The sequence below is a fragment of the Seriola dumerili genome, unplaced genomic scaffold (assembly GCF_002260705.1).
Source record: "Seriola dumerili isolate Sdu_G_001 unplaced genomic scaffold, Sdu_1.0 BDQW01000044.1, whole genome shotgun sequence".
In the NCBI taxonomy this organism is placed as follows: Eukaryota; Metazoa; Chordata; class Actinopteri; order Carangiformes; family Carangidae; genus Seriola; species Seriola dumerili.
The window spans coordinates 1,646,451-1,674,127 of NW_019174299.1; the positions used below are offsets into that span (position 1 = coordinate 1,646,451).

The 27,677-nt window shown below is 38.4% G+C and overlaps 3 protein-coding genes across 5 annotated transcripts; 1 reads left to right on the plus strand and 2 right to left on the minus strand.

Moving 5' to 3' along the window:
- The first annotated feature begins 3,378 nt into the window (after positions 1 to 3,378).
- On the plus strand, positions 3,379 to 17,149 carry zc3h7a (zinc finger CCCH-type containing 7A). 2 transcript variants are annotated; one of them, XM_022739484.1, is made up of 23 exons: positions 3,379 to 3,502; positions 4,859 to 4,962; positions 7,106 to 7,145; positions 7,326 to 7,529; positions 9,400 to 9,558; positions 10,178 to 10,258; positions 10,408 to 10,461; positions 10,559 to 10,598; positions 10,692 to 11,035; positions 11,147 to 11,399; positions 11,560 to 11,588; positions 11,696 to 11,840; positions 11,978 to 12,136; positions 12,476 to 12,681; positions 13,332 to 13,432; positions 13,551 to 13,732; positions 13,885 to 13,958; positions 14,303 to 14,439; positions 15,400 to 15,505; positions 15,608 to 15,716; positions 15,795 to 15,928; positions 16,355 to 16,518; positions 16,615 to 17,149. In XM_022739484.1, the coding sequence occupies exons 2-23, from the start codon at positions 4,895 to 4,897 to the stop codon at positions 16,802 to 16,804; spliced, it is 2,979 nt and encodes a 992-aa protein (XP_022595205.1). In that variant the 5' UTR covers positions 3,379 to 3,502; positions 4,859 to 4,894; the 3' UTR covers positions 16,805 to 17,149. The 2 variants fall into 2 exon arrangements, with proteins under 2 accessions (XP_022595205.1, XP_022595206.1); XM_022739485.1 differs by having other exon boundaries at positions 14,306 to 14,439.
- Positions 17,150 to 17,243: 94 nt separating this feature from the next.
- Positions 17,244 to 20,604, minus strand: rmi2 (RecQ mediated genome instability 2). The gene is made up of 2 exons (XM_022739486.1): positions 20,257 to 20,604; positions 17,244 to 18,626 (listed from the first exon to the last, which is right to left on the minus strand). The coding sequence occupies exons 1-2, from the start codon at positions 20,594 to 20,596 to the stop codon at positions 18,475 to 18,477; spliced, it is 492 nt and encodes a 163-aa protein (XP_022595207.1). The 5' UTR covers positions 20,597 to 20,604; the 3' UTR covers positions 17,244 to 18,474.
- A 931-nt stretch (positions 20,605 to 21,535) lies between these two features.
- ubfd1 (ubiquitin family domain containing 1) lies at positions 21,536 to 27,248 on the minus strand. Of its 2 annotated transcripts, XM_022739294.1 has the most exons (8): positions 27,203 to 27,237; positions 26,993 to 27,024; positions 24,939 to 25,211; positions 24,626 to 24,834; positions 24,480 to 24,545; positions 24,234 to 24,339; positions 24,054 to 24,136; positions 21,536 to 22,306 (listed from the first exon to the last, which is right to left on the minus strand). In XM_022739294.1, the coding sequence occupies exons 2-8, from the start codon at positions 27,006 to 27,008 to the stop codon at positions 22,196 to 22,198; spliced, it is 864 nt and encodes a 287-aa protein (XP_022595015.1). In that variant the 5' UTR covers positions 27,009 to 27,024; positions 27,203 to 27,237; the 3' UTR covers positions 21,536 to 22,195. The 2 variants fall into 2 exon arrangements, with proteins under 2 accessions (XP_022595015.1, XP_022595014.1); XM_022739293.1 differs by lacking the exon at positions 26,993 to 27,024 and having other exon boundaries at positions 27,203 to 27,248.
- Positions 27,249 to 27,677: the final 429 nt, after the last annotated feature.

The window sequence follows — 27,677 nt, forward strand, 5'->3', positions numbered from 1 at the left end:
AGGTAAACACAAGCAGTTCCTCCTCAAGGCTGTTACCTGCTCCGACTCCCTCTGTGCCCTCAAAATAACTTTTCAAGCCTCCTGCATGTCATCACCAGTTGGAGCTCCACTTCACAGAGTAAATGAGCAACTCACCAGATAACAGGAGAAGTACCCAGTTAAACCCAGTCATGGCATGCAACAGGCAGCTCAGCTCCACACCGAGTGTTATTCACTTCCACTCTGTGAGTGCGGCGTTGAGTGGAGAGCTTTTTTTAGATGCTGTTTGAATAATCTCCTGAGCATCACTATTGGCCAGAGGCTAATCCAGTGTTTGTAAAACTGTACGCCTCCTGGAGGAAGTAGCCCCGGGATTTTTTTTTTTTTTTTTTTTTTTACTGCCTCTTCTCAGCTCGCAGTGTTTGCTACACTGTTGAATATTTTTTACTTTTCAACAGATAAAAGGCATTTAGGGGCTTTATGAGAGTCAAATATACACAGTTACAGATGAAAACACTATTAGTCTTTCATTCAAAACTTTTTGACTTTGTCGTGGCCTCTAAAAATCACAGAGAAATTCTAGGATGTTGCATCGCCAGATTTAATAGAAAAAGTTTCTCACTCTATGTGAACTGTGAACTGTGTGTTACATAACACACTGGAGTTACTCTGGATGGTCATTTTAAGTCTCGATGAATGGTTAACAAATAAAATGTAAGTATAGGGTTACATAAATGTATGTACAGAATGTATATGGAAAATTAATTATACAAATTTATTAAATTAAAAAAACTTTTCTTACACGTGTATATGAGTTTACACGTCATTACATGTCAGGGTTAATTGTTGCTCACATGGCACCTTCCCAGTTACTTAAACACAATATAAGGCTACAGCTCCTCAAAGCAAATACATGCAGACTTTACAATTATGATAATCACACACTAATAACATAGTTTTTGCTCTATAATCACGAAGAGATTTAGTCATGCCGCCCATCTATCTTCTTCTCTTGTAAATAAACATGTCACTGGAGTAAACAGAACAGACCCTCTCCCCATAAAACAAACACTCAGGAGACACTGTAGCTATCATTATTGTCAGCATGATTTAGTGAGCAGCACTCCAAGTGTCTAAGTTTAACAGCTGAGGTTGTTTATTTGACAAATTGCAGACCTGAGCTGGAAATGGCATGAATTGTATCATATCTTTGCTTTTCATCTTTTTATTATGGTTTCTCAGGGTGTATTTTCAGCTCTGTCACACTGGACTTCATTGTCATCCATAACGGGGTAATGTCAGGGCAGCTAAATCATAAAAGACACACGCTCCGGGTTTTGATAACAGAGGACATATTCACAGTCTTTTTTTTTTTTTTTTTTTGTGATTCAGTTCCTTAGTGATGCTGCTGCACAATGTGAGATAAGCGCCTCCTCCTGGCAGTTATTATAGCTGCCAGGATGACTGTACTGCATGAGGAGACACATCCCTCCATCCCTGTATATCTGATTATTCTCAGCGCAGCCTCAGCCACAAAACATCAAGCCAGCATTAAGATCATGTCGAGCTGAACACACCCTGACTGAAAAGTTTAATGTCAATAATTTGAAGCCTGGTTGAACAGAAAGCGAAATCTCAGGTTTTAATATGAGCTTTGTCAACAACAGACTCCCAGAAGGCTGAGGATGAGTAATATGTGAATGTGATTAAGACTGTAAATGATCCAAAACTAAATTTTTCACATTAAATGACAAAAACAAAAGGCAAAATGAGATTCAGTCTGAGAAACAAACAGAGGATTATGTCAGTATCAAACATTATTTCCTCCCTAGTTTCGATTCAAAAACAAACCAATCTCTGAGGTACACAAAACGAATTACAAAACAACTCTCTGTTCCAATGCTGTTCAATTGCAAACACTTTGGAATAATGGATTTGAAGTTTCACACAGAACACTAACAAAATGCAGAAAAAGGAAGGCAGTTTAATTTGTGCTGTTTTACTTTCTTGTGTGTGTGAATTGTTTTTTATCAGTGTGATGGAAATCTTGGATCAAGGAGTTTTCAGGAGACACTCGATGTATTATTTATTAATATTCATTTGAACCAAGGAGATGAACAATTACAGACGCTAACAGGATATGTCATTCAAAATCTGAAGCGTATATGAACCCACAGGCTCAAGCTCATGAACATGATCGCATGTCTTCCTTGACTTTTGTCCTACTGAAGATGATGCATACTATCCGTCTTTGGGAATCTAAGGCACATCATGTTCAGTGCCAAATGTTCACATCTTCCTTCACTCAATACGAGACCTGCTACAACTTTGGTTACTACGGCAACTGCGGATGGGAGTGGAGCAGCTGCATACTTGCAAGGCCGGAGATGAACAAAGAGCTATGGTGACCTGTGACCGACCTTGTGTGTAGACACTTATTGAATGCAAGGAAAGACTTGAAGTAAGAAATTCCTTCACAATCAGTCCACCTGTAAATCTGTGGGTTAATTCTGCCTGAAATAGAATCAGACAGTGGCTGCAAATGAGTTTGGGGGAAGACAAAGGAGACAGCCAATGATGAAAAGGAAGAAGAAGAGAAGCAGCTGGCTGCCTGGCTCCTCACGCAGATCTGTAGATATACGTCTGCTGCTCCAGCGTGTTTATACTTGTTTTGAAAAGTGTCATCCAACCATGAACCTAATTTGTACTTGACATAATGAAACAGACTCAAATGAATTATGGAGGAAGAAAGACAAGAGAATTAATTTATTTCTGAATATATTATTACTGCATTTTGTTACTGTGTTCTTTATGTCTTTATGTCTCATCATGGTGCAAATAAAAACAATGTTGTCCTTTTGGCACAGGCACAAATATGTCCACTTCCTCTATAAAAAAATGTGTTAAGTGTTTGGTAAGTTTTTTTTAATTTTGATGTGGCCATTTACTGTTATTGCCCATAGATAGCCATTACTTGTAGTGTTTCGTTTGCAAATAACAAAACAACAATGGTGTAGTGAGACACAAAGTGAAAGACATTTGATCTACACATTTGACTAGCTGGGAATTAGCTTCTACAAGGGCTGGATCCTCATCAAGCTGAAGGCAATTGAAACTGCAACAATGTTAAAACAAGAAACACCACTTGGAGTAAATCTTCTAAATATTTTTTGATATTGTTTTTTTTATAAATCATATTTATTTACATGTGTTTCTTTATTTTATTTTTTACCTTTATTCATGTATTTCCAAATACATAATTATGTTTAGTGATGAATGCTTGTTGAAGTTGTATTGTCATTTTGCATGTGAAATGTTGTCATATTCCTCCACTGCCTGTGAGGAGCAGTAGTGCAGTGGAGTCGCTGTTCGCCCTGCCTCCATTCACAGTAGAAGAAGAAGCAAAGGGCGGCCTTCGGCGATACAGCACATCTAGCTAAGTTATTTTAGCTAAAACGAAAAATCACTTTCCCTCCTTTTAGGTAACCGGCGTAGGTTTTGTTTGGAATAAAGATCCATTCATGTAAGTATGTACAGCGGCCACTGGTAGCTCATATGTGTGATATTTAGCGGGTCTCAACCAGGAGCTAAACATGTACAGCTCGCTATTGTTTGCGTTGGGGAACTAGTTTAACTTGGACATGCCTTTGCTTTGTTAGGTGCAGGCTACTTCCTAGAAACTTGGTCGGGTAGCGTCATGTAGCTGCTCAAGCCCGTGTGTTTCCGGCACCGGAGAAAACTGTTAAGCTTATTTGTGTGTGGTTAAACAGCGGTTAAACTGTGGGCTACAGTTCGCTAACCTTTGCTAGCAGGTGATGATTGCTAACGAGAAGTCTCCTCTGTGGTCCCCGGCCGCGGGTAACACACGTGCGCTAAATGGTATGTGTCCATTGTCGGACACATCTTTCTCTCCCATAAAACTTAAAATAAATTACATCTTTTTCTATAGTCAGTACTTCGGTCTTGAAGTAGACGTTATTGTTAGCTTCTTGACACAATAATGTTCATTGAATAAAGTTAATTTTGGCTTTGCTGACCGAAGCAGGACAGGCACACCCGCCTATAGCTAACATGAAGTTACCACCATCTTTCTGCCCGATGAGTTTATAATTATATGGTTCTGTAACCCAGATCCTCATCTGATTAGCAACTAAATGTAAAGAAAAGTAAAGTCAAATTGCCAGAAATATGCTAGTTATTAAACATTAGCTATGACGAAGCAGGGTTGACAGTTGTAACTTGGCGGGTTTTATGCGCGGATTGCAATGTTTCACATCAAAACATGATAATTAGTTAACAGTAACGTTATATGATCCAGTAGAAACCATCCTGGCACTCAAAACATAAGTGGCTTTTATTTGTTTCTATTGAAACACTTGAGTTTGTTAGAAAGTAGCCGCTGATAACTGCCGAATTATCAGCCATCAAAATGTGTCCGATAATGGAGCTACTGCTGCGTTTAGATGCTAAGTTTAAACAGTTTCCCAGGACCAGTAAGCGCACTCATTCTTATCCACAGCTTCAGGTATTTAGTCCAACTTTTGATTCTAATCTCAAACACTTCCTCTGTTGACACCATTAGCTCTCAAGCTAACAAAAAATTTAATTTCCGGAACTACATTGTACTCGTCATTATCAAATGCGGAAGTGATAAAAAAAAAAAATAAAAAAAATCCCCAGAAACCAAGCTGGATGAACCTCATGAAGACTTTTTTATATAGTGACTGTCAAAAATTAGTGAGTGAGCAGCCACTTAACCAGTTGGACAACCTGTAGATGGTGATTAATGATAAGGAAGAGGTGTGTTTATGCTGGCACTGTGGGGAATTTCACCTGTGACTTTTACCGGTCAATACAACAATGTGTATCACAATTTCAGGTGCTGACTGAGGAGTGGATATTAAAACACGCAAACATGTCCGGAGCGTGTCAGGACAGAAGGACTCGCTGGCAGGAGATCCAGAAAGGCTTGCAGTTCATCCAGTAAGTGGCATGGCTTGTCATGGGTCAGACCCGGTTTGTGCTTCTGATGTATTAGCAAACATTTTAGACAACCCTCTGTTTTTTGTTAGACATTGCTGTTTCATTATTTTTTAGAGAAATGGATGGTTACCTCTGTGACTCCAATGTAGTGTTTACTAATACACGAGAGGTACACACTGGGGCTAGGTTTAAGTCACTGGTTGGTAATGTGTTAGGATCTCCCTGTCAAAGGATCCCAGAATATCTGAATATCACTAATATGATATTTCAACCCCTAATAATAATGTGAATAAAGTGTAATGACTGTTCTGGTCCTATTTTTATATAGGTTCAGAATTATTTCTTATTCTCCTATCTTGGAAATATTGTAGAGGATAACTAAAACATAAGATGGAGCATCCTAAGATAGAGTTTTTTCAGTAATGAGTACATGTCTGCTGCTGCCTGTGTTTGCAAGTCCAATTAATGAAAAAGCTTAGTCACCTCCATAGACTGCACAGTGCAAGAATGATTTGTCATCCTTGCATCATGTATTGTTGTTCGGATCAGCTGTGTGTCAGTGAGACAACTGATTCCTGGCTTTACTTTAGTTTTGTTTTTAATGTGGGTTATTTTGTTGTCATGCATCAGGTGGACTCTTATTGTCCACATATTGTTTTAGAGCTGTGCCAGGCAGTGCAGTGTTCCATTTCATCTAATCTGACAAGGCCCTTTATTCCTAAAACAAAAGTGATATTTAAAATACTTCAATGCATTGCTGTTCAGTAAATGTGAAACTTCACTGATATCATGATGTGTAAAGTTTTCTTTACAATTCATGCCACTTACAGAGATGCCACTTTAATGAGCCATATTAATTTAGTAAATGCTTAAATGTCATGTAAAATATGATAATACATCAACCTAAACACCGAGTACTAACAACTGATGCTAGAAACATATTGGAAAGAGAAGCAAAAGTGCTTTAAAACAATTAAAAACATTAATCAAGTTTAGACACAACATTTAGCCGTTCGGGAGACTGTAAATATAATGACTTTGTGTACAGTCCTGCATGTTGCTGGTGTTATCTGCGAGATAAGGCTCTTATATCTAGACAGCCTTTGTGCTCCGGCTGTTTTCTCCATTAGCTGTAATAAGAGCTCAGCATGCCTCAGTGAAAGTGTGATGGTCTAAACTAAAACTTAGTTTCCCTTATAGTCCAGTGCACAAAAGAAGAAATGCCAGACTGAAGATGAACTAGAAATCTTCATAACAAAACAACTTCGCTGCGTGTGAATTTTCCATCATGACACTTATTGGCATACCACTAGCAATGCACCAAATGAGTAATAACAGCAGCTATTAATCTTGACAGTAGGTTTGGTCCTGTGTCAGCTTGCAGATGTGTGGCTTTCTATTATTAAAGTTGCCTGATTGGCCAGTGATGGATATTAATGTATAATTTGGGCTTTTAAGAATGACTGTAGTGACATAAATAATTTCATTATTGGCTTCATGTTGAGACGGTTGCAGTATATCTCACTTTACTTATCTGGCTTTTATTGTCAGTCAGTATAACTTGACACGACATGAATAATGGCAGACATTTTTTCCAACTTAAAAACATTCAAATAAAATATAACAATTAGAAATTTTCACAGCGTTGAGTGGAATCTGGCTTTTGGAGGGTGATGGCTTGTTTACACAATGTTGCTTTTGCTGACTTGTTTGCACTCGGCAGCCAATGCAGTCAGCAGCTGCACACATGGCAACCGATCAAACCAATGACACACACGCACCCCCACACCCACATAAACACACACTCCTACAAATCTTCCGGTTGTGATGATTTGTTTTATAATGAGCAAAAACTATATGCTATGTACCAACTGAAGCACTATATACAGCATAGTAAAATTTAGGAATGAGACCAAAACCGTAAATATCAACGATATTACTAATATAATGAAATTTATTGTTGTGGCAATTTGAATAAATTGACAATAACAATGTTTTACTTTGATAAATATGTAGAAAAAGATACAGAGAATGACCAAATGATTTTTATTCACACTCTTACTTTGTATTTAATTAAACTTCATGAACTTCAAGGCTGTCTTCTCTTGGAACTTGAACCTGTTTTTTGTTTTTTTGCTGTCAGATCAACCCTTCCATTTCCTGGAAGTCAAGAGCAGTATGAGGTAAGCTATGTAAATTTTAATGTGCCGTTTCCATCTTCCGTTTTCAACACTTGTACTGTACTGAGTTAAACTAATTTGGGTACAGTGACAAGGGAAAGAAAACCTGTGATTTAGTTTTTTCAAAATTGAAGGTGTCTGGGTAAAGAGACAATTTTTGATTCGGTCCTTTCTCATTTCCAGGTGTTCATTAAGGAGCTGGTGTGGAATCTTTTTGGAGAAGGGAATGACGTGTTTAAAGAGGGGGAATGGACAAAGTCTATCGAGATGTACACCGAAGCCTTGAGCATAGCGGATTACGCCGACTCTGAAGAAATCTGTGTTCCAACAGGTTTATTGGAAAAGCTGTATGCAAATCGAGCTGCAGCATATCTTAATGTTGTTCCGGTAAGTAGGTGGTGACCGTCCCACTCCAGTCTGTTTCAGTTTCAGCCTGAACCACTTTGAATTCCCTCTCCTCGGGGTCTTCCACTTCACATATGCACACTGAATGACAAAAACAATTAAAGAAAACAAGGAAAGTCCAAAATACAAGAGATGGTTTTGAGTCTTGTAGAATAATTTCGTAAATGTGAATTGTGGATCAGCAGAACTTCGCCATTGTGGAGAATATTTACCACATGTCATGTTTGAGGGCAAAGATTTTCCCACAGGTTGGATTGCTTCTACTCAATCAAACAAATCACCTATACCAAAACACAATAAACAAAATGTCAACATAAAATAGGACGTTAGGACATGTATGCAACTTATTTTGCAATGTTCAGGAATAGACCATAAATGATACCAAACAACTGATATGTGGGACATTTTTTGTTGTTTTACAATTTGTGCTAGATCATTTTTCTCTCTCTGCAATCTCTGAATCATACCGCATCACGATGCTGTTTTCCTGCTCTCGTCTGTGCTGTCGAGTGTATAACAAAGCATATTTGATTGGCTCCTTCACTTGCCAGTGCTTGTAGGAAAACATCAGCTGTTTGTCTTTCCCATTAAATATAAAAAAAAAGGTAAAAACATCTTTATATTTTGTCAAGAATATTAAGAAAACAACGGCAGATTTTTCTTAAGGCAGACATCTTGACTTGTCTAACACAGGTGCAACTGTCAGTATTAGTAATGACTGCATTGCTTGCAGGCCCTGATTATGTTAATGATGGCCCGATGGCACACCTAAAATAATTAAATAATTAAAAATGTTCTGTCTCCTAATGGACTCACAGCAATGTTATCTGCTCACTTGTAAAAAGTCTTCCTTATTATTACATCTATGTCAGCCATCTTTAATATGTGAACAGCTGGAATCTCCCATTGCATCACCCGTCAAGTCCCAGACAGACTTTTCAGCTTGTGTGTGCATTTATTATTCTTCATTTTCAGCACTTGACATCATAGAAAGACCAAAAAGAGGATCTCTATACCAGCGTTACTTTCAGAGTTTGCCAGCTTTTCTTATTAAAGACAGCGCTGTAGCCTATTTGTGCCAACAACTCTCAACACTCTTGACACGCTCTGCTCTTCTAGCTTGAGTCTTATTTAGCCTGAGGGCGGGCAGGCACAGCAGGGTGTGGCAGGCCACCTTAATGACGTGAGATCCATTTTATGTTTTCGGAAGCTACTTAGCATGTGTCACAGGAGGTAATCATGCCAACGTGCGTAGTTGTTCTTAATTAATGTTTGTATAAACCAGTTTATTTACTTACTTATCTGAAATCACATCCAGTAATCTAAATTGTGATAACACAATGAGATGCTTTTAGATTCAATAGACGTCCCATAATTTGGTTGTCATGCAAGCAGGTAGAAAGTTGATAATTGCCTGCTTCTTTTTCCATCAGAAACTAAATGATGGACAAGCTTGAGGACGATGCTTTTGTGTTTTAACCATATAATGCATAGTGAAGAGCTGACAAGCTTTACTTGGCTTTCGGAGCTCCAAGACTCAAAAATGATATCTATACCAGGTAATATCTGGAAAAGAATCCGGTGCTCTCAGAGCAACATCCAGTCTCGCCTCCCTGTCAGTGGCTGTCTGCATAGTCATGTTACACGTCAGTTGAAAAAAAAAAAAAAAAACCCGCTCTGCTGTTTTCGTGGAGGATACACACCACACCCACACCTGACGCAACTCACACGCAAAGTCAATTTATGATCAAAGCGTGGCTTCTTTGTTACCTGTTCACCACATCACTGTGGACAAGTCCAGCTTTTCTAACTCTGACATGTTTTTTTTTTTGTTTTGTTTTTTTTTTCTTAGGGACTGTATGACCAAGCATTAGAAGACTGTGAAAAAGCTCTCTGTTTGAATGAGGGGAACTACAAAGCACTGTACAGAAAAGCAAAATCTTTGAAGGAGATGGGGAGACATCAAGAGGCCTATGAGACTGTTGCCAAATGCTCTCTAGCAGTGCCTCAGGTGAGCTGTAACATAACATAACTTTTTTTTTATTAAAGCAATATCACACAAGGGGGAGTGATGTTGTACTGAATATCAGCATGGCTGTGATTTGGTGTTTAAGTGCTGAAAAATGATGCGTCTCATTCGGAACAATGATCTATTGTCTTGACAGCGGCAGATTGTTTCTTGTAAGAAAAATCTTTGAAGGAAAACATTAAGACAATCACAGCCAGGCTGATATTCAGTAAAACATCACAACCTCCAGTGTGATATTGCTTTTATACAACAGTTTTGCGAGCGCCATATTAGTTAAATAAGCAACAACAGATTATGATTTGTTTAATTATGAAACAACTGAACTGCTACTGGAGTGTTGCTAAGGAACACAGAAATAATTTCCTGACCTGCACAGTGCACACTAGCTTAGTACTTTGTCTACACCTTACCTCGAAGTATCCAGGCTTCCAAGGGAAAATGGTAGTACAAAAAAATGACCATAAATGTAGAAATGTGGACCATAAAAAAAAACACAAATTTACTCTACAAAAATCATTTTCTATGATGTCGCAGCATGTTAAAATGCACAAAGAATAAAGGATGTGTCTGAATAATTTGTTAATTTGTATTGTCTGCTCAGGATCCCAGTGTCACACAGCTGACTCAGGACCTTGCCAAAATTTTGGGATTGAAAATCCGTAAAGCTTATGTGAGGAGTAAGGTATGTGTGTCACAGAAATATCTCACCCTTATGATGCTTGAAACTACATTGTTTGGATCAGATTCTGTTTTTTGTCCTAACATAAAGTCCTAATTGAATCAAGTTGATTGGGTTTTTATCTTTTTTTTTTTCTTTTTTTTTTTAAACAGCCTGCCTTGAATGTTTTGCGAGGATCAAATTATCCAGATGCATCATGTGACAAGGTGAGCAACATAACTTTTTCCATTACACAGGCAAAATTTGCATCTGCCCTCTAAGAAATCCATTATTCAATGAAATATGATATTCTTTTATTCTCAGTTTTCCCATGGCTCGTCTTCAGTTGAAGATATAGAAATTGGTAAGTTTAGTACTTTAATATAGCTTTTATTTGTTACTCAAATCAGGGCAGGACAGAAGTCGCTCATCTTACTTTCCCCTCGATGTGTTTTAGAAGTGCCTCAGTTGACCCAGGATAGCAGTGTTTTGGCTCCTGTCCCAGCTCCCATCCAAGCTCCAGTGGCAGTGCACCCGCCTCTGAATGAAGCAATAGTGGATGAATTTCCTTCCAACAACAGTATCTCATCTGTGACCCCGTCTGAGCCTCCAGGCTTCGAGTCTGTTCCCTTGCCCGTGTCCGTGACCACGTCAGCTGCTCTTCCTGCGCTCACATTTGTAAACGGGTGCAGAACCGCTAAGCCTTGCCCGATGCTTGAAACCAGTCAAGATTTTGACGCAGACATCATAGGAGATGACCTAGATGATCTACTGGACCAAGCTGGCCCTGAATCAGGCATGGTTAGTGGACAGACATGACCGCAGGGTCTCATTGATGAATAAAATGGGACAATGTGTCAATATCTGGACAGAAGTGGGATGATTTTTTATTTTTTTGGTCTCTTTGTGTAGGTTATACCCACAGTGAAGGGGCCTCTTCCTTTGCCTACCAGTATTGCCTCGGGCAGTACCATGTCGAGTCCATTCCTGATGCCATCTCACATCAACCCGTTTCTCCACAGTGGTGCTCAGCAGTGCACCGTAACTCTGCCCCCGCTGTATCACAAGTCAGGGTCAAGTACGTATTTTGGTATGGACACTTTTGACCACCTGCCCCCACCACTGGACTCTCTGGACAGTCTCTCTATAACAGACTTTAAAACAGGTATTACACTTTGTTACCTTTCCCTTCGTTACCTTTTAGTAATGACGTTTTACTTTGGTTTGATTACTGCTGATATTTAGTCATTATCAAATTAAATTGGCAAGTTAAGTATTGGTCGTCTGATATTTTTTTTCTTTTTCTCCCCTTGTCAAACTTTCAGATTATGTTTCAAGTCCATTCATTCCACAGGTAATTATTGTATATGTTATTAATTATTGGGGATTTTTCAGTCTAGGCATTGTTACAGGCTCATATTTTGTCAAATGTTTTTTTTTTTTTTTTTTTTTTAAATACAGCTAAACAATAAGGAAACCCCAATGGGGATGGCTGTGGGGATGCCTGAAGTGAAGGGTCTTCCTGCTGCTGTGGATTTAGCAAAGAACCCCTTAGCTGACACACATGAATTCAAACAAGCCTGCTCACTCTGCTATGTCAAAACTGGTGAGGAATTGTTTTTTTTTGTTTTTGTTTTTTTTTTTGCTTAGTTTTTAGGTTTTTTTTTTGTTTTGTTTTTTTTCCAGGGAAGGGAAGTAGTGGTTGGTGTAATATTTTTTTTTTTTTCAATTTCATATCCACAGGGCCTGGTGTGTTGGATTACACACTTCATACTGAAGAGCATAAATGCAAAAAGGACGCTTTACTCGGCAGAATCAAACATTCGCCAGACAAAACGTGGAAGCTCATTCGGCCCAGACCGACAAAAACCCAATATGTTGGACCATATTACATTTGCAAAGGTAATATTTACAGATGTGCAATTTCTTTTTCTTTTTTTTTTTCTTTTTTTTGTTCCAGAAATATCTGCATTTGCCTTCATATTACTTTTTTTTTTTTTTTTGACCTATACATCTGATCACTTTGATTTTCTCAGTGGCTACTTAATTTTTTTTAATAAAGATCATTAAGCGGAAAAAGGCTTTCACTTCTGTAGGCATGTTCAGTTTTTTACCCATTACTTCCTCAATATCTTTTTGCTGCCTGGCATGTATTTGTTTCTGGGACTTTTTACACTTTGCTGTTGCTTCACTCACAAATCATGTCTAGACATGAGCTAAAATGACAATGTGTCATTTCAGAGGTGGCTGTTGGAAAAGAGTGCCTCTACCCTGGCCACTGCACATTTGCATACTGCCAGGAAGAGATTGATGTTTGGACTCTGGAACGAAAAGGGTTTATCTCCAGAGAACTGCTCTTCGATCCTTTTGGACCCAACTCCAACATCAGGTTGACTGTCCCCAAGATCTTACAGGAGCATCATGGGATATTCATGTTCCTCTGTGGGGTGAGTATTTATTTAGTTTCATAATTAAAAGTAGAATGACGTCAGCGGAGTGGTCACAGTGGTACAGTGCTGTTGGAACTAGTCAGCATTGTTTTTCATTTCAGTGTGAAGAGGAAAAAAAGCACTTGTCTTTTTTCTTACAAGAAACAATCTTCTGATGTCAAGACAATAGATGATTGTTCCGAATGAGACGCATCATTTTTCAGCACTTAAAGACCAAAAATTAAAAAATAAGGCAATTACATGTATAAAGTGATGAGGGAAATGTGGGAAATGGTTTGTGCCTTTTTTTTTTTTTTTTTAATGGAGGTTTTTCTTTTCTCCTTTTGTGTAACAATTGTAGTTTTTTCTGGTAATCATTAGAAGCTGGCAGACTTTGAGAAGTTATTATAGCATTTTAGGTGGATACAAGAATAGAACAATATAATAGTACATAAGCATTTCCTGCTGCCTGGCTGGTTTAACATGCTAGCCTTTCTGCTCCTATTAAAACAAAATCTACTGCTGCGGTAGAACCTCTGTAGTTACTCATGCTGCAGCGCAGGAGCCCAAGAGACTAATCCAGAGAGTTCCTATCAATGTGAGCCCCGTCAGCCTTTTGTTGTTACCATAATAAATTTGCAATGGTTTAAATTTAATGTGATCTGCAGGTGTGCTTTGACCACAAACCCAGAATCATCAGCAAAACCAACAAAGATGACCCTTCACTTTGCTCTCATCCAGTGACAAAGCATGACTTTGAGGATCATAAGTAAGTCACTTTAAAAACCCTCACTTGTTTTATGAAAGCATTTACATTTATGTGATTAAGATAGGGGAAATAAGAACAGGATAAGACTGTGAGCATTAATGGCCTGTTTGTCTTCTAGGTGCCTGGTCCACATTTTGAAGGAGAATACAGTCCGTTATTCCAAAATCAGACCCCTGAGAACCCAGTGCCAGCTGGATCTTTGTCGCCATGAAGTCCGCTACGGCTGCGTAAGAGAGGACGACTGCTTCTACGCCCACAGCCTCATCGAGCTGAAGGTGTGGATGATGCAGCATGAGCTTGGTAAGACTTGTTTTTAAAATGCTCGTTCAAGAGCATGATACCACAAGTACAGTTCTTCTAAAATGTTTATTTCCCACACGCCAACATGAACACCCTTTGCAGTATTTTTCGCTGCTAACATGACTGTTGTCTTTTTATTTTGTGTCATTTAGGTATCACTCATGAAAGTATTGTCCTAGAGGCAAAGAAGTTTTGGAATGCCACGGCTTCGTTGCAGGGAGTCCAGGTAAGCCAACAGGAGTCTGTTCACTGATTTCTCATCTTTGTTTGCTGCCGGCATTTCCTAACTCGACAGCACGAGGTTGCATTTAATAAAGCTCACTGGCAGTGAATCTAATTATACAGTTTTTTCACTACAACAACTTATTAAAAGTAAATAAATAGTTTTGACTATTATGTGTCTAGATGTATTTAAGCCTAGTTGTGGTATTTGATTTGTTTTTCCCTGGATTAAGGCTGAGTTGCTGCGTGTGTGATATGCTGGATAAATCTCCTTTAGTTGTCCCACGGTTGCTGTGGCAGATTTGTGTCAACAACAAAGATTTTAACCCACCCTTCAAATCTCATCAGCAGCTTTCCAATGCACAGAGGAGGTTCGGACCTCCAAATCTGAAGATGATGTTTGTCTGTGGCCAGTGCTGGAGAAATGGCCAACTAAGTGAAGCAGACAAAAACAAGAAGTATTGCTCAGCCAAGGCAAGACACACGTGAGTATTTAGGTCTATGTATACTGAACAAAAATATAAACAGAACAGTTTGGTTTTTACTCCCATTTTTCATGAGTTGAAATAAAAGACAAACACAGAGGGTGTATTTCTCTTAAATGCTGTTCACAAATGTGTTCAAATCCATGTCATGGAGCAATTCTTTGCCAAGATCCTCCATTCACCTGACAGGTATTGCATATCAAGATGCTGATTATACAGCATGATTATTGCACAGGTGTGCCTTGAGCTGCTCACAATAATAGGCCACTCTGAAATGTGCAGTTTTATCACACACAATCTCACAGATGTTGCATGTGTTGAGAGGGCGTGCAGTTTGACATGCTGAATGTCCATCAGAGCTGTTGCCCCTGAAGTGAATGGACATTTCACGACCATAAGGTTTCTCCAGTGTCGTTAACGAGAATGTGGCAGTACCATGGAACCAGACTAGATAGAGCATGTTGTGGACGCTATGTATCCTGGTGTATGACAGCGCTTCAGAGCCATAGAAGAGGAGTGGGCCAAGATTCCACAGGCCACATCAACTCTGCAAAAAAAAAAAAGAAAAATGCACATCTGTAGCCCAAATCATGTGAAATCCATAGTTCAGTGTCTCATACATGTATTTTTTTCAAAATAAAACTGCACATTTTAGAGTGGCCTTTTATTGTGACCAGCCTAGGTCACACCTGTGCAGTAATCATGCTGTGTAATCAGCATCTTTATATACCACACCTGTCAGTTGGATGATGATCTTGGCAAAAGAGGAGTGCTCACTAACACGGATTTAAACACATTTGTGAAGAAAAATTAAGAGAAAGAAGCCTTTTGTGTGCTTTGAAAAAGTCTTTTATTTGAACTTGAGCAAAAACAAAAGTGTTACGTTTTTGGTCTTTGTATATATGAAAAATGAACAGTGCAATCCAGTACATCATCACTAAGTCTGTCTTTCTGTTTCAGGTGGGCAAAAGACAGGCGAGTGGTGCTTGTAAGTTCCCATGAAAGGAAAAAGTGGACAACAGTCAGACCGCTTCCAACCAAAAAGCCAATCCCATCTCAATTTGAGGTGTGTAAAACATTTTTCTACCCTGAAGTTGCCTACAATCTTTGTGTCTCTGATGAAACCAATCCCTGCAAGGATCACCAAAATGTAATTATTCTTTCTCAGATTTGCATGCACGTGACAGCTGGCAAGAAGTGTCAGTACATTGGGAATTGCACTTTTGCTCACAGTGTAGAAGAACGGGACCTTTGGACCTACATGAAGGAAAACAACAGTGAGTTTTGTCGGAGTCTTACTTGGTAGAATTTAATCAGCATGTGATGCACACTTCATTTTTTGTCCCCTCATTTAGTTCCAGATATGGATCAGCTTTATGAGCAGTGGCTGCAGTCTCAGAAGCCTGGCTGGGGTGAAGAGACCTCCAGTAACTCTGTTAGAGAGAACGGCAAACAGATCCACATGCCAACAGACTACGCCGAGGAAGTGGTGAGTTTAAAAGCCCAGCAAATGACAGTGCTTTTGTCTAATGCATTCAGTGTGTGTATGTGTCAACGGCTCCATTGTGATTAGTTTATAATGCATAAACTATGAGCCTACAGCTTCAGTTTGGTTGCACGTGACAAAATGCTGCAGTCTTTTGTTTCATCAGGTTACGATCTTCAACTATTACACTGTCCTGTTATGAGTAAAAACGGCAGCCTTGTATTGCTTTTGTACTTGATTGTCGCAGCACTAAAATCTATTGATGACTAACGGTTAAATTGTGTGATAGAACAAATTTTAATAGAATCTTGTTTTAATTTATTTATTTGTAAAGTGATTAAAATAAACGGTGATAAATTTGAGCAATTAAGAAACAGATGGTAATTAGTCGTTTGAGCAAATGAGATCGCTGTGTGTTTTTCTTCACAGGCTGGCAATCACTGTTGGCTGTGTGGTAAAAACTGCAACAGCGAGAAGCAGTGGCAGCAGCATATCACTTCAGAAAAACACAAAGACAGAGTTTTCAACTCTGAAGATGATCAGAACTGCTGGCAGTATCGATTTCCCACAGGCACTTTCAAAGTTTGTGAGAGGTAAGATTATCTGCCATAGCATATGGTGTGTCTCTGGTTCCCAGTCTGATTCCCGTAGGTTTTGATGGTTGACATTTGATCTGGTGTTTTTGACAGGTTCCTCAAAGGCACGTGCACAGAGGACGACTTCTGTAAGCTGGCACACGGGGAGCAGGAGCTAAAAGAGTGGATGGAGCGCAGGGAATTCCTTTTGATGAAACTTGCCAAAGCCAGAAAAGATCATCTTATAGCACCAAATGACAATGACTTTGGAAAATACAGTTTTCTGCTTAAAGACATTAAATAATATGGTGACAATATTCGTGCTTACTTGCAAATAATGCAGTATTCAAACAGTCTTGAGTCAGGTGATCCTTGAGGGCCCCTGAGGTGCACAGGAAATAGCCTGATCACAGCATGATTTTAAAGGGGGCGTTCAGGACCAGCCCTCTGATTGGTGGATGGTTTACTCTGATCAGAACTACACGAGTGTTATCGTTAACAGCAAATACTGAGTGTAAGACACTTGAAGCTTTGCTATGCACCTTTCAGTAGAATATCTGAAACCGGTGATGAAAATAGCATGTGTAAAGCTTGATCAGAGACGTGTTCAGATAAGTTGACCTAAAAAAAAAAAAAACTAATTTCTTTTCATAAACGGTTTGTATATGTTAATGACCTTTTACTTTTCAATAAGTTTTAGGTATGGAAAACTTAAATCGAGAGTTCAGTTGACACTTTTATTTTAATCCATCAATTTAGGTCATTTTTCCATTTATCCATTAGTGTTACCAGTGTAATGGGCACCACACCAAATAAAGCTTCTTTTTTAACCTGCGTTTGAACTGCTATGTTTTATTAATTACACATCTGGAACGAGTGGTGGAAGAAGTATTCAAATCTTTTAAGTAATACCATACTGTAAAACTATTCCATTACAAGTAACAGTACTACACTGAAAATTGTAAAGGTATGTACAGTAGGTAGTATTAGCTAAAGGTGTTTCAAAGTATCAAAAGTAAGAGTACTGCTTCTCTTTGGCTGGTATTTTGTAATATTGTGTATCATTATTACTGATGCATTAATGTGTAAGCAGCTTTTAACTTGGGTGAAGTTATTTAACTGTTTTATACGGTAGTTTAATCTATAACTGGTACATTTCACAAGCTCATGTTTTGTATGTAAAATTCTACTTTATACACTAACTCGTAACTACAGCTGTCAAATGATTGTAGTCGAGTAAAAATACAATATTTACCCATAAAATGTAAAACTAAAGCACTAAACAAAATTTTACTTGAGTAAATGTACTTACGTGACATTCCAGCATTTACTAACATGTCACAGGTAGAAATTAGAATTTTTTTTTCCATTGTGATCTAAATTGCTTTTCTGCAGCAATCAAAAAGAAGCTAATATTTTATCCCCGGAAACCAGGTTTTGTTAACACAATCCCAATCTGTCAATCCTAATGCAGTGAAGAAATATTTAAATTAAACTCCAGTTTTAGTAGAGAAAAGTACATCAGCACTTGAAAATATGAATTACAATGGTGATGCCTATAGTACAACCTGATAAGATGCTCTTCACACGCATTAGTAGATCTGTTACAGAGGTTAGATGTTCTTTCAGCTGGATAACCTGTGTTTTAACCATGTGTTAGCATTTGTCCCTTGAAGGTCTACAGTTTTTTCTTCTCTTTAAGACACTGACCTCCTCGGAGCAGGGGTCAAGTGGGGAAAAATACATCCACGTTTCAGCATCAAAACATGCACAAATATGAATGTGTCTTGTCATGTCTTCTCTGTAAAGTTACTCTTGAATCCTACCTCCAAGCTAAGTGTGACATCTTGGAGAATCATCTCTCTCAATCCAGAGAGGAAAGTTTTTCATTTGTCAACAATCACTTATATACTTGGACAGCCAGCTGGACACACATGACAGATGCAGTTCAACTTGCCACCAGCAGCTCTGCATTCAGGCCAGCACCTGCTGCAGGTCCTCCACCTCCAACCTCCACATCCGTCTGTGCAGCGCAGCGAGCTCCGAGAGGTCTGCCATCTTTACTGCACGGATGACTGGCTCCGGGGAGATGGCCTGGATGACACCCATCACCATGACATACTTGCCTGTAACAACAGCAGCAGGTGGTCAATTGTTCAGTGACAATGGATTCAAAGGAACAAGGATGGTGATAGAGAGAAATACAGGGGGATGTGGGTGTTTTTCATTCATGTGCAGTCATTATTTTCAGGCTTAATGTGCCTGCTTTAGGGAAACAATTTGCAATTCTCAGGGCTGGCTGCTGTGAATTTTCATGTAAATAAGCCACGGATCATGAACTGAATGAGAGACAATATACTGCACTGGAGTGTGGTCTCTACTCAACAGTAATACATTGAAACAATTCAGAATTGGCAGGGGTGTAGGTTTGCCACAAGGTTAAAAGATGCCATTAACAGAAAACCCCTGCATGTATTTGTCAAAATACCAGAGTGTTAAAGCCTTAACAGCTGAACACCTCTCACAGCAGACAATCTAGTCTATCAAACACAGGTGTAAGTCATGACAATAACAATGGCTGCATTCCAGTTAGTTCATGATTCCTGCTTCTGTGCATACTGGCTCTGTGGCCATATTTAAATGGAGCAAAGCCGTAGTTAGTGTTATTAGTTACACCTGTTATAATTTAAAGTATCTGCTGTATGAAGGGACTTTAGCATCATTTACTAATGAGAAAATATTTCTTGACTCATTTAAAATGTACAGACACTAGATATCATAATAAACAGCCTAGTGACTGTTTTTGCTCCATTTTTGGAAAAAAAGGGAAATTTCAAGTTTTTCTCCCTTGACATGGACAATACAGGAGACAATACCAGTTCCAGTCTGATCTGGATGGAGAATTTGATGGCAAAATCAACCTTTGTCCCCTCAACTTAAACAAAAATAAAGGTTTCTCTAATAAATCTGAAACAGTATTGTATCATTTGTGTTTAATTGGTCCAAATAACAGTTTATGATGTAGACCTGGATTTCTCTGACACAAGATAGTTTGGACAGTGAAGACTCAGTGTTGTCTTCCTTTTTCTGGGGTAACAAATTAAATAAAGGTTTTACTAATGACACTATACAATAATTTTCAAGTACTCACTTTTAATACAACCAAACTTAAATGATAAGTTGAATAATTGATTGGCAGAATATTAATTGACAACTATTTTGATACCCAACTTATTGACATTTTTCAAGCAGAGATGTCAAACAGTTCCTTTTTTCAGTCTTCACAATTGTAAGGATTCGCTGCCTCTCATCTTCGGTCATCTTGAAACTAACTAACTTTTGCACTGTACAAAGCAGTTTGATGATATCAGTTTGGAATTCTTTTTTACCAAAGTCAAATCAATTAATCAAATAATCATTTAGGCTACCATTAAAAACTGTTTTGTGTTTTCAAACATGCATGTGGTTAAGGGAATAGTGACAAGAAATGCTTCATGACTGGCTGGTGGCAATTAAAATATATTTAGAAATAACCTATTAATAATTGGTCAGGATAGTACATTAGCTGATTTTAACAATAAAGAGTTATTGATACTGGTGACCCTGGAGCTCATATAACTTGGTACACAGAATTTTGTGGTACCGCCCCCAGTCAGACAGGTATCACTCCCCTGAAACATAACATATCAAACGGTCTTTATAAGATTTATCTCTCAACTCATGAATCAGACACCAACTTCATTAAAGTTCGTTTACCTTGGAACAAACATGGCCTCCCCTTGGGGATGTTGTTGACGCCCTGAACTGCAAACGTCCCCGTTTCATCCATGAGCAGCACGGTGTTTCGGTCCAGCTGCACCTCCAGTACAGTTCCCTGCATCCACACCAGTGAGACCGGCAGAGAGCTACCCCTGCGCGGTCTGATAACATAGCCATCCCCGCCGTCAGCTGGCCCCCGGCTCTCTGCGGTCCTAAGCTGACCGGACAGCACCTTAACGGGCGGAGGACGTTTTCTTTCTGTCGTTGTTTCCTCTGGTTTATACATTCCGAGTGCTGCTGTCGTTTCACGGTGGGTCACGGCCGGAAATGTTTGCATTACCCGCGTTGCCCCGTGCGTAACGTTTAACCGGAAGAGGTGGCGGTCTTTTTCCTGTACCAACAACTATCAGTTCCCGCCTGGAATCTTTCAAAGTAAAAGCATAACCTCACGCTCTGAATGTCCACCATAAATGTACAGGTGCTCTAAAGACATGGCTGGATTAATCTCCTACGAGGCCCCTACTGACCCTCACTGTATGTGATAGTTTAATTATTTCCCCAGAAGCCCTGAGAACAACCAGTACTTTAGAGACGAAATGATTAGTTGATTAATTGATTAGTCTATTGATAGAAGATTTATTTGCAACAATGTTGAGAAATGGTTAGTTTTTGACTGTTTGTCAGACAAAGCAAATTGAATGCATTAACTTTGGCTTCAGGGAATAATAAAGACCCAAATGATGATGGTTTTTGGGAAATTGCCTGCTTGATAATCCAACCTTGCCAATTTACAATTCCATTTGAGAATAAAATACAAGTATATTTCAAGAAATTGTGCATTAAGAATTACACTATCAATTAGCAATTTTATAATTTTTTTTTTCTGCCATACATGACATTAAAGTCAAAGGGAAACAAGTGTAAGAAGTACTAGCTTTAAATTTTGACTTCATATTGCATTTTTACTTCAGAGCATTTGATTAAAAATATATACATGCGACCAAGGGACTCCTCATCTGTCACAGGAAAAAGTTTTTTTCTAAGCGATACAAGCTGCGTGTGTTTAGAGAAATAGTACCAGATTTAATGTATTGTGTTACTTGTCATGAGTCTGAATGGTGTTGTGAACTGCAAATTATAGGGATCACTTTGATGAATACTGTTAAATATTACTGGTAAATACTGCTATAAAAAAGAATAGATTGCACTGATGTTGGTGTAATGTTCCTGAGGGCTATCAATATGTCATGCTGTATTGAAATAATAAAATATGCTGTAGCCTGCAAAGAAACCTGGGAGATTTATTTTTCAGCAAGACAATGACCCAAGACATAAAACCAAAACTACACAGGAATTGCTTTATAAGGACTAGTGTTCAGGTCCTGGGGTGGCCAAATCCAGACTTCAATCTAATCCACAATTTGTGGCAGGACCTGAAAATTGCTGTTCACTCAAAGTCGCTGTGCAACTACACAGTTTCAGCAGTTTTGCACACAGAAATAGTACTGCATTGTTGAGACGTGCAACTCTGTGGTTCCACACAAAACGGGTGAAAAATAATGTCAACAAAGTCTGGGTGGATTCAACACTCAACACAGACAGAACAAACAACATTGTCCTAGTGATTTCATTTCATTAAATAAGTTTTATTTCTTTAAGAATAACTGAGGAAAAGTGTTAGCAATTTCTGTACAATTGTTTCATTGTTTTCCCTTGGATTTGCTGCAAACCTTGAATGATCAACAGGGCTGAGAAATGTTATGCTGCCACATAGTGCACTTTTAACCTAAAAAGAATATGATTAGTCCACAGGCATCCATCCGTTTCCTTCAAATATATTCCAAGAAGTTCCTTAAGCTTCACTATTGACTCCAGTTTCATTTGTCATTGGCTCCTCCTCTCAATCCCAGTTCATCATTGTCAAAAAAGAGGCACATTAGAAATACTGCCATTTTCCAAGGACTGTGTCTTTGATTGCATCAACAAACTGTGCAGGCACCCAGTAGACCCAATATTGAGAAGCTTCTGTTGGACCCAACTGAAAAGCCTATGAAAGTGAGAAAGAATGGTAAGCGCATCACATGGTGTCACATCTGTTCAAATGCTAAAAACAAAAACATATAATCACATCTAAAAAATTGGTTTTGAAGGCAAATCCTAAAACAGGCCATCTGATAGTTAGGTATACTGTGTGTAATACAATTATACTGCCTCTCATAAGACCTTCCAATGGAAAACATCTATTCCTTTACACTATATTACAGCCAACTTAGACACTCTAACAGCCACTCAGCAATCCAAAAACTACTGACTTTCACATCCACTCATGTTGCTGTTCACTCAGGGTGAATCACTGATACCAATAACTGGAATAAAAGCCTCCTGCCCACTGACATTCTAAATCATCTTCATCTGCTCCTCATACTGTTTCCACAGCGATGCAGGAACATGCTTTGAGCAAGTAGCTGACATCATGTTTCATTGTTCAGCCAAAACATTAGATAAGATATAATATCTCTGCACTACAGGTGTAACACACATTGACCTAGATCAGTAAATCGGTTAAACGCTCACACATTTTTATTGGCTACACAGTTCAGTCTTAGTCTTATGTTCAGTCTGTGGGAGTTGGTGGTAAACCTCAATAAGGAAGCATGAACATGGAAATTCCCTCAAAAACAGCTTAGACTTTTTTACTGATATCACTTTGTACTAGAATGACTATCAGATTACTTCTGTGTACAATAGTTCATTTTCTGGTTCTATCTACTTCATATTCATATAAAATGTATACAATATCAATATGAGATATAAGGTACTGTTGTAAAATACAGTAATAGGGCCTCCTTCTTTAACATCCAGTTTAAAATGACATCAGTCATTCAGGTGACAGAATTATCAACTGAATATTCTCTTTCTCTAAACTCTCTCTAAATTCAGTATAATTTTTCTTCTCCTGAAAAAGAAATCTTGATCTTCTGGATACTATCTGATGAACTAACCGAAGCTACTTCTTTCATGACTATTTCTCTGACAATGAAGTACAGAAGTGCCTTTGGACATAAAGGTTAATCTAGAGAAGGCACTGACATTTACCGCTCTACTGCACAACCCAAAACAGCAAATGATGACCCCATCACTCTAATGTACAAATACCACAGTGACTTCAGCGAACAGCTCAACCTGTACTGTTTACTTACACAAAGGACCTTTTATAGAACTAAATAAATTTAGTGTATTGTAATGTATTTAACTTTTTAGTTTGGTTCAGTGGCATGATGCATATACATAAGTATTTTGGTCTCTAAGCATTTGGCATTTTGATTTGGGTAGACGCTATCTGCACCCAGGTGTCACATGTCTTTCAAACACATGGTTAATGTTGTGAAAGGGTCTATTTTAACCCAAAAACCTAACAAAGTAGTTTTGTTGCCTAAACCTAACCGAACTGAAACTAAACTGAAAACTGAATATCATAAAAATAAATAAATAAGTCAACTAAGATAAGACTAAAACAAGTAAGTATCAACTTCTGATTTCACACAGGAGTTGAATCTTAATTCATAAAGCCTTTCTGCTATAGCAGCGTTCAATAAGCACAGCAACAATTTGCGCCATGTTCTACACCATTTCTAATTGCGCAAAAAAGTGCTTGGGGATTGGGCATTCTATATGGGTCTAAATAGCTGTGTAGTTGCCGTTCGACTATTTTCACCTGGGTGCAGACAGACACTTCGTTTGATTTTTCATAAAACAGACAAGTCTGACATGCAGGTAGCAGCAAAAACAGTTACCATCATGTGATAGTCCTCGTGGCCTTCAATGGGTTCAGACACTACGTTTTTAATGGAGCCCATTGGGACTTTCTCCGTTCTCTCTGTAGTAGAAAATGCATTAAGAAAATCAGAAAATATCATCATCAGTATCTTTGTGTTGCAAGAAATCCAGCTAAATGAGAGCAGTTGTAATCTCACCCTTCGTTCCGATCCACAACTGATCCTGCTCCAGTTTGAATGTGAGTCTAACTTTTCCTCCGGACTTGTTAAACATTCCGGATAAAGGCACTGTTGGTAATCGTTCCTGTTGGCGGGACAAAGCAGTTGCTCACCATGTCTGGTTACATATTTAACATATTATTGGTGATAACCGCTTTAAACTGCTGTGGCAGTCACTGCAAGACAAACAAAAACAAGGATTGATCTCCCTTCATCTTCTCTCACCTTTGTTCCTTTAATAGCTGGCATTATGTCATCTGGTTTACCTTTGTCCAAAACTTTCCTGTGTTGCTGAAATGACAGTACAGGTTTTAAAAATAAAAAGTCCACAAATATTTGACTGTATTCTGCAGAAATGTTATTAGGCTTACCTTTTGCCTGCATAAAGGCTCTTTCTTGTTTTCTTCAGCTTTAACTTCCTGCTGAATTACCTCTTTGGGTGTATTCACAGCTAATACATCATTTATTGTAGATCCTACTACCATTATTTTTGCACCATTTGTAATCTTTATTTCACGTAGCGTCTTGTCTTCTGGAAGCAGTCCTTTGTACATCACTTTCTGCATTGCCGGTGGAAGACCTAAAATGACAAAGATGAACAGTCATTAAGCTCCAAGTCCTTGTGATTCACTCTTAGCACCTATTGTAACATTTAGTGGAAGGTAAACTACTGTGTTCTCTTACCAGTGAGTGAATGGATCCTCTCTTTTAGTTTGGCTCCGGCGCTATCAACAGGAATTTTCAGATCGTATTTATTCTTGTTCCAGATAATCTTCAAGTCCACCGTCTCCTGCTTATCATCTGCGTCATCCCCATTGCTAATACTAGAGTCCTGAGTTGTGGCGTTTCCTGCATCTGTGTGAGACGTAGTTTCTGCGTCACTTTTTTCAGCATCTTCACCTAATGGTTCGGCTTCTTTTGGCTTTGCCTCAGTCTCCATTAAGACTTCTTCACTCCCTGGTAAAGCATGAAAAACCTGAATTAGATCCATGAAATGAAACTGTGTAGCTGCTAAGGGCAAAATTGTTAGTTCTCAGAAAAGTATATACCACATTTCTACAGACACAGTATTCAGAAATACACATCTGGCATGTCCTACTACACCACAGTCAATGGAGTCATGGTGTCTTGCAACAATTTCTTTAAAAGTAGTAGTAATAGTTGTAGTAGTAGTACATGCAATCTATAGCAGACTGATAACTGTGTTTGTAGGATAAGTATCTGCTCTAGTGGGATAGTAACCACAATTGCATGTGACCCAATTATATTTTGTTTCAGTTTAGTTTTTTAAGGTGAAAATTAAGTTTATTTCAATATGTAACTAATTACACAACCAAAAAGTCAAAGCAATTAATCCCAACAAAACAAAACAGCACAGTACACAACAATACAACACAACACAAAAGATAGGCTAAAAGGTGGAGACAGAGGGTACAACTAATTACATAAAACCACTTACAGCCATTTGACATCAAATTTCAATATTTCTACCAATGCCAACATGCCATTTTAATCATACATCTGTCTATTAATTAAAGTATTCAAAAAGGTACTATGCACTGTCATGTACTCACTTCAACTGCTACAAATAATATGAAATGTAATATTAGTCCTCATTATGGTTTCCCACACTATTTTATAGCAGAGGTGGACCAGCTTCACTAACACCATGAGAAACTAAACTGCATTAATTGAGTGTGTCTGTTGTTTAGGCAGTCATATCCTAACTAAACTGATCATGAGAAAAGACATGTCAGGCCCTGGGTGGGTTACCACCTCTACTAAAAAGTTCTGGGGGAAATCCAGCTCACTCATCATGCGCCTTCCTCACAAGTTAAGTTATCCATCTATAATTTTCAAGCAACCTTCATAAAGTAATTTTTTTTTTTACTTTATAGTGAATTTTTACCATTTTAAAATATGTCAAATTTATAATTTTTGAGTCTTTAGTTTGTTTACAATATTTATGGCTTTCTTTTGAATAATGGAAATGTGTATTTGTTTCAGCTGTATTTCCCTATTCCCTATCCTCTCTATACACAATCACCAGCTAAAGTATGGAAACATAACTACAGTCAACATTATAAAGTGTGTACTTAAGTCTAGTTTCGCTTTTCTGCTCACCCCCCACCCCACCCACCACCTCTCTCTCTCTCTCTCCTCTCTCTCTCTCTCTCTCGTGGTCTTTCTAGCTCTTTCCATCGCTAATTTTTTTCATCTACGGATAAATTTTTACTTCTGTGTTGGGTGAGGGGCTTAAAAATTGCGAACCACGCCTCAACGAAAGCACATGAGTTTTTATCCGACAATGTGTACTCACAAAACAGTGGTTCTTGTCATACGGATGGCCTTACTGGTTATAAAACTGGTAACGTTAACGTAACATTTAGTATGTTGGTACTTCGTCGTTACCATTCAAAAGTTTACCATATTTAGCTAGCCCTTAAACAGCTATGTTAACCAATTCAGACCCATCACTGGTTAAAACTAACATTGACCGCAGTCCTCCACAAATTTGGTTAAATTTGACTGATGTTAGCAATCGTTAACGTTAGCTAGCGACAACATTGGTGAACATTTTAAGAATAACGTTGCGGATAGACGCAAATTTACATTACACTGTATTAATAGCGTCGTACCTTAACACGCAAGGTAAAAGTATGTGTTATTTCATTAACTGCGTTTAAGCTCAATGTAAAAATATGAAGGAAAAAGTGCTATATTTTCTCAATACCCACCATCCTGCGTCGCCATGATGATTGTGTACAATCTGTTGTAGGTTGTGGCAAAGAGATTACAGAGAGCAGGATGAGATCCGATACTCGGGAAGTCACAAGTCCACAAGAGCTAAAGTCATGCTCAAACGCGTATTTACGTGTAAGAAAATAACGTACCAAGAAAAATCAGCAGATGTTTGAAACTGACACAATAAGTTCAGCTTCACTTACCTTCACACCGTTAAAACGTTTGTAGATTCAGTTAGCCGGTTAACAGAAAGACAGAAACGAATTGCGCATGCGTCCACGCAAAACAACTGCAAATAAAGTTGTTTTATGATAAAGGCAGTTGAATTTATGATACACCACATGCTACGTAAACATAAAGTAGTTCAATAAGCCTGGCGCAAAAAAAAAAACATTTTCAAATATACAAGCTGTATAACGTAGCCATAAACGGGAATTGTAGCAAACACGGAAGTGAGTGGTAGTGATACGTCTCGCTTTGCCACACTTCTTTGTATTTTGTGACAGCAATGGCAGACACCGAGAGGTGGCACTTTTCTCAATTTCTATTGGTTACGTTTTTCTTCTTTAACATTGCATGACGTTTTGGATTTAATATGGTTCATTGTCGCCAACTATTGGATTTTATGAAACATCTCCAACTATCTGATATTGTAAAAGAAAGTCTCTCCTCTAAGCC

What these genes read in the sequence shown, in the direction of transcription:
- zc3h7a (XM_022739484.1), top strand. Translation starts at nt 4,895, where the DNA reads ATGTCCGGAGCGTGTCAGGACAGAAGGACTCGCTGGCAGGAGATCCAG. An exon ending in AAGCTTATGTGAGGAGTAAG is followed by an intron (nt 10,259 to 10,407) that starts GTATGTGTGTCA and finishes TTTTTTAAACAG; the next exon opens with CCTGCCTTGAATGTTTTGCG. An exon ending in TATAACAGACTTTAAAACAG is followed by an intron (nt 11,400 to 11,559) that starts GTATTACACTTT and finishes TCAAACTTTCAG; the next exon opens with ATTATGTTTCAAGTCCATTC.
- rmi2 (XM_022739486.1), bottom strand. Translation starts at nt 20,596, where the DNA reads ATGCAAACATTTCCGGCCGTGACCCACCGTGAAACGACAGCAGCACTC. An exon ending in GAGGCCATGTTTGTTCCAAG is followed by an intron (nt 18,627 to 20,256) that starts GTAAACGAACTT and finishes CTGTTGTTACAG; the next exon opens with GCAAGTATGTCATGGTGATG.
- ubfd1 (XM_022739294.1), bottom strand. An exon ending in GTTGTGGATCGGAACGAAGG is followed by an intron (nt 24,137 to 24,233) that starts GTGAGATTACAA and finishes TTTCTACTACAG; the next exon opens with AGAGAACGGAGAAAGTCCCA. An exon ending in ACGAGGACTATCACATGATG is followed by an intron (nt 22,307 to 24,053) that starts GTAACTGTTTTT and finishes TCACTTTCATAG; the next exon opens with GCTTTTCAGTTGGGTCCAAC.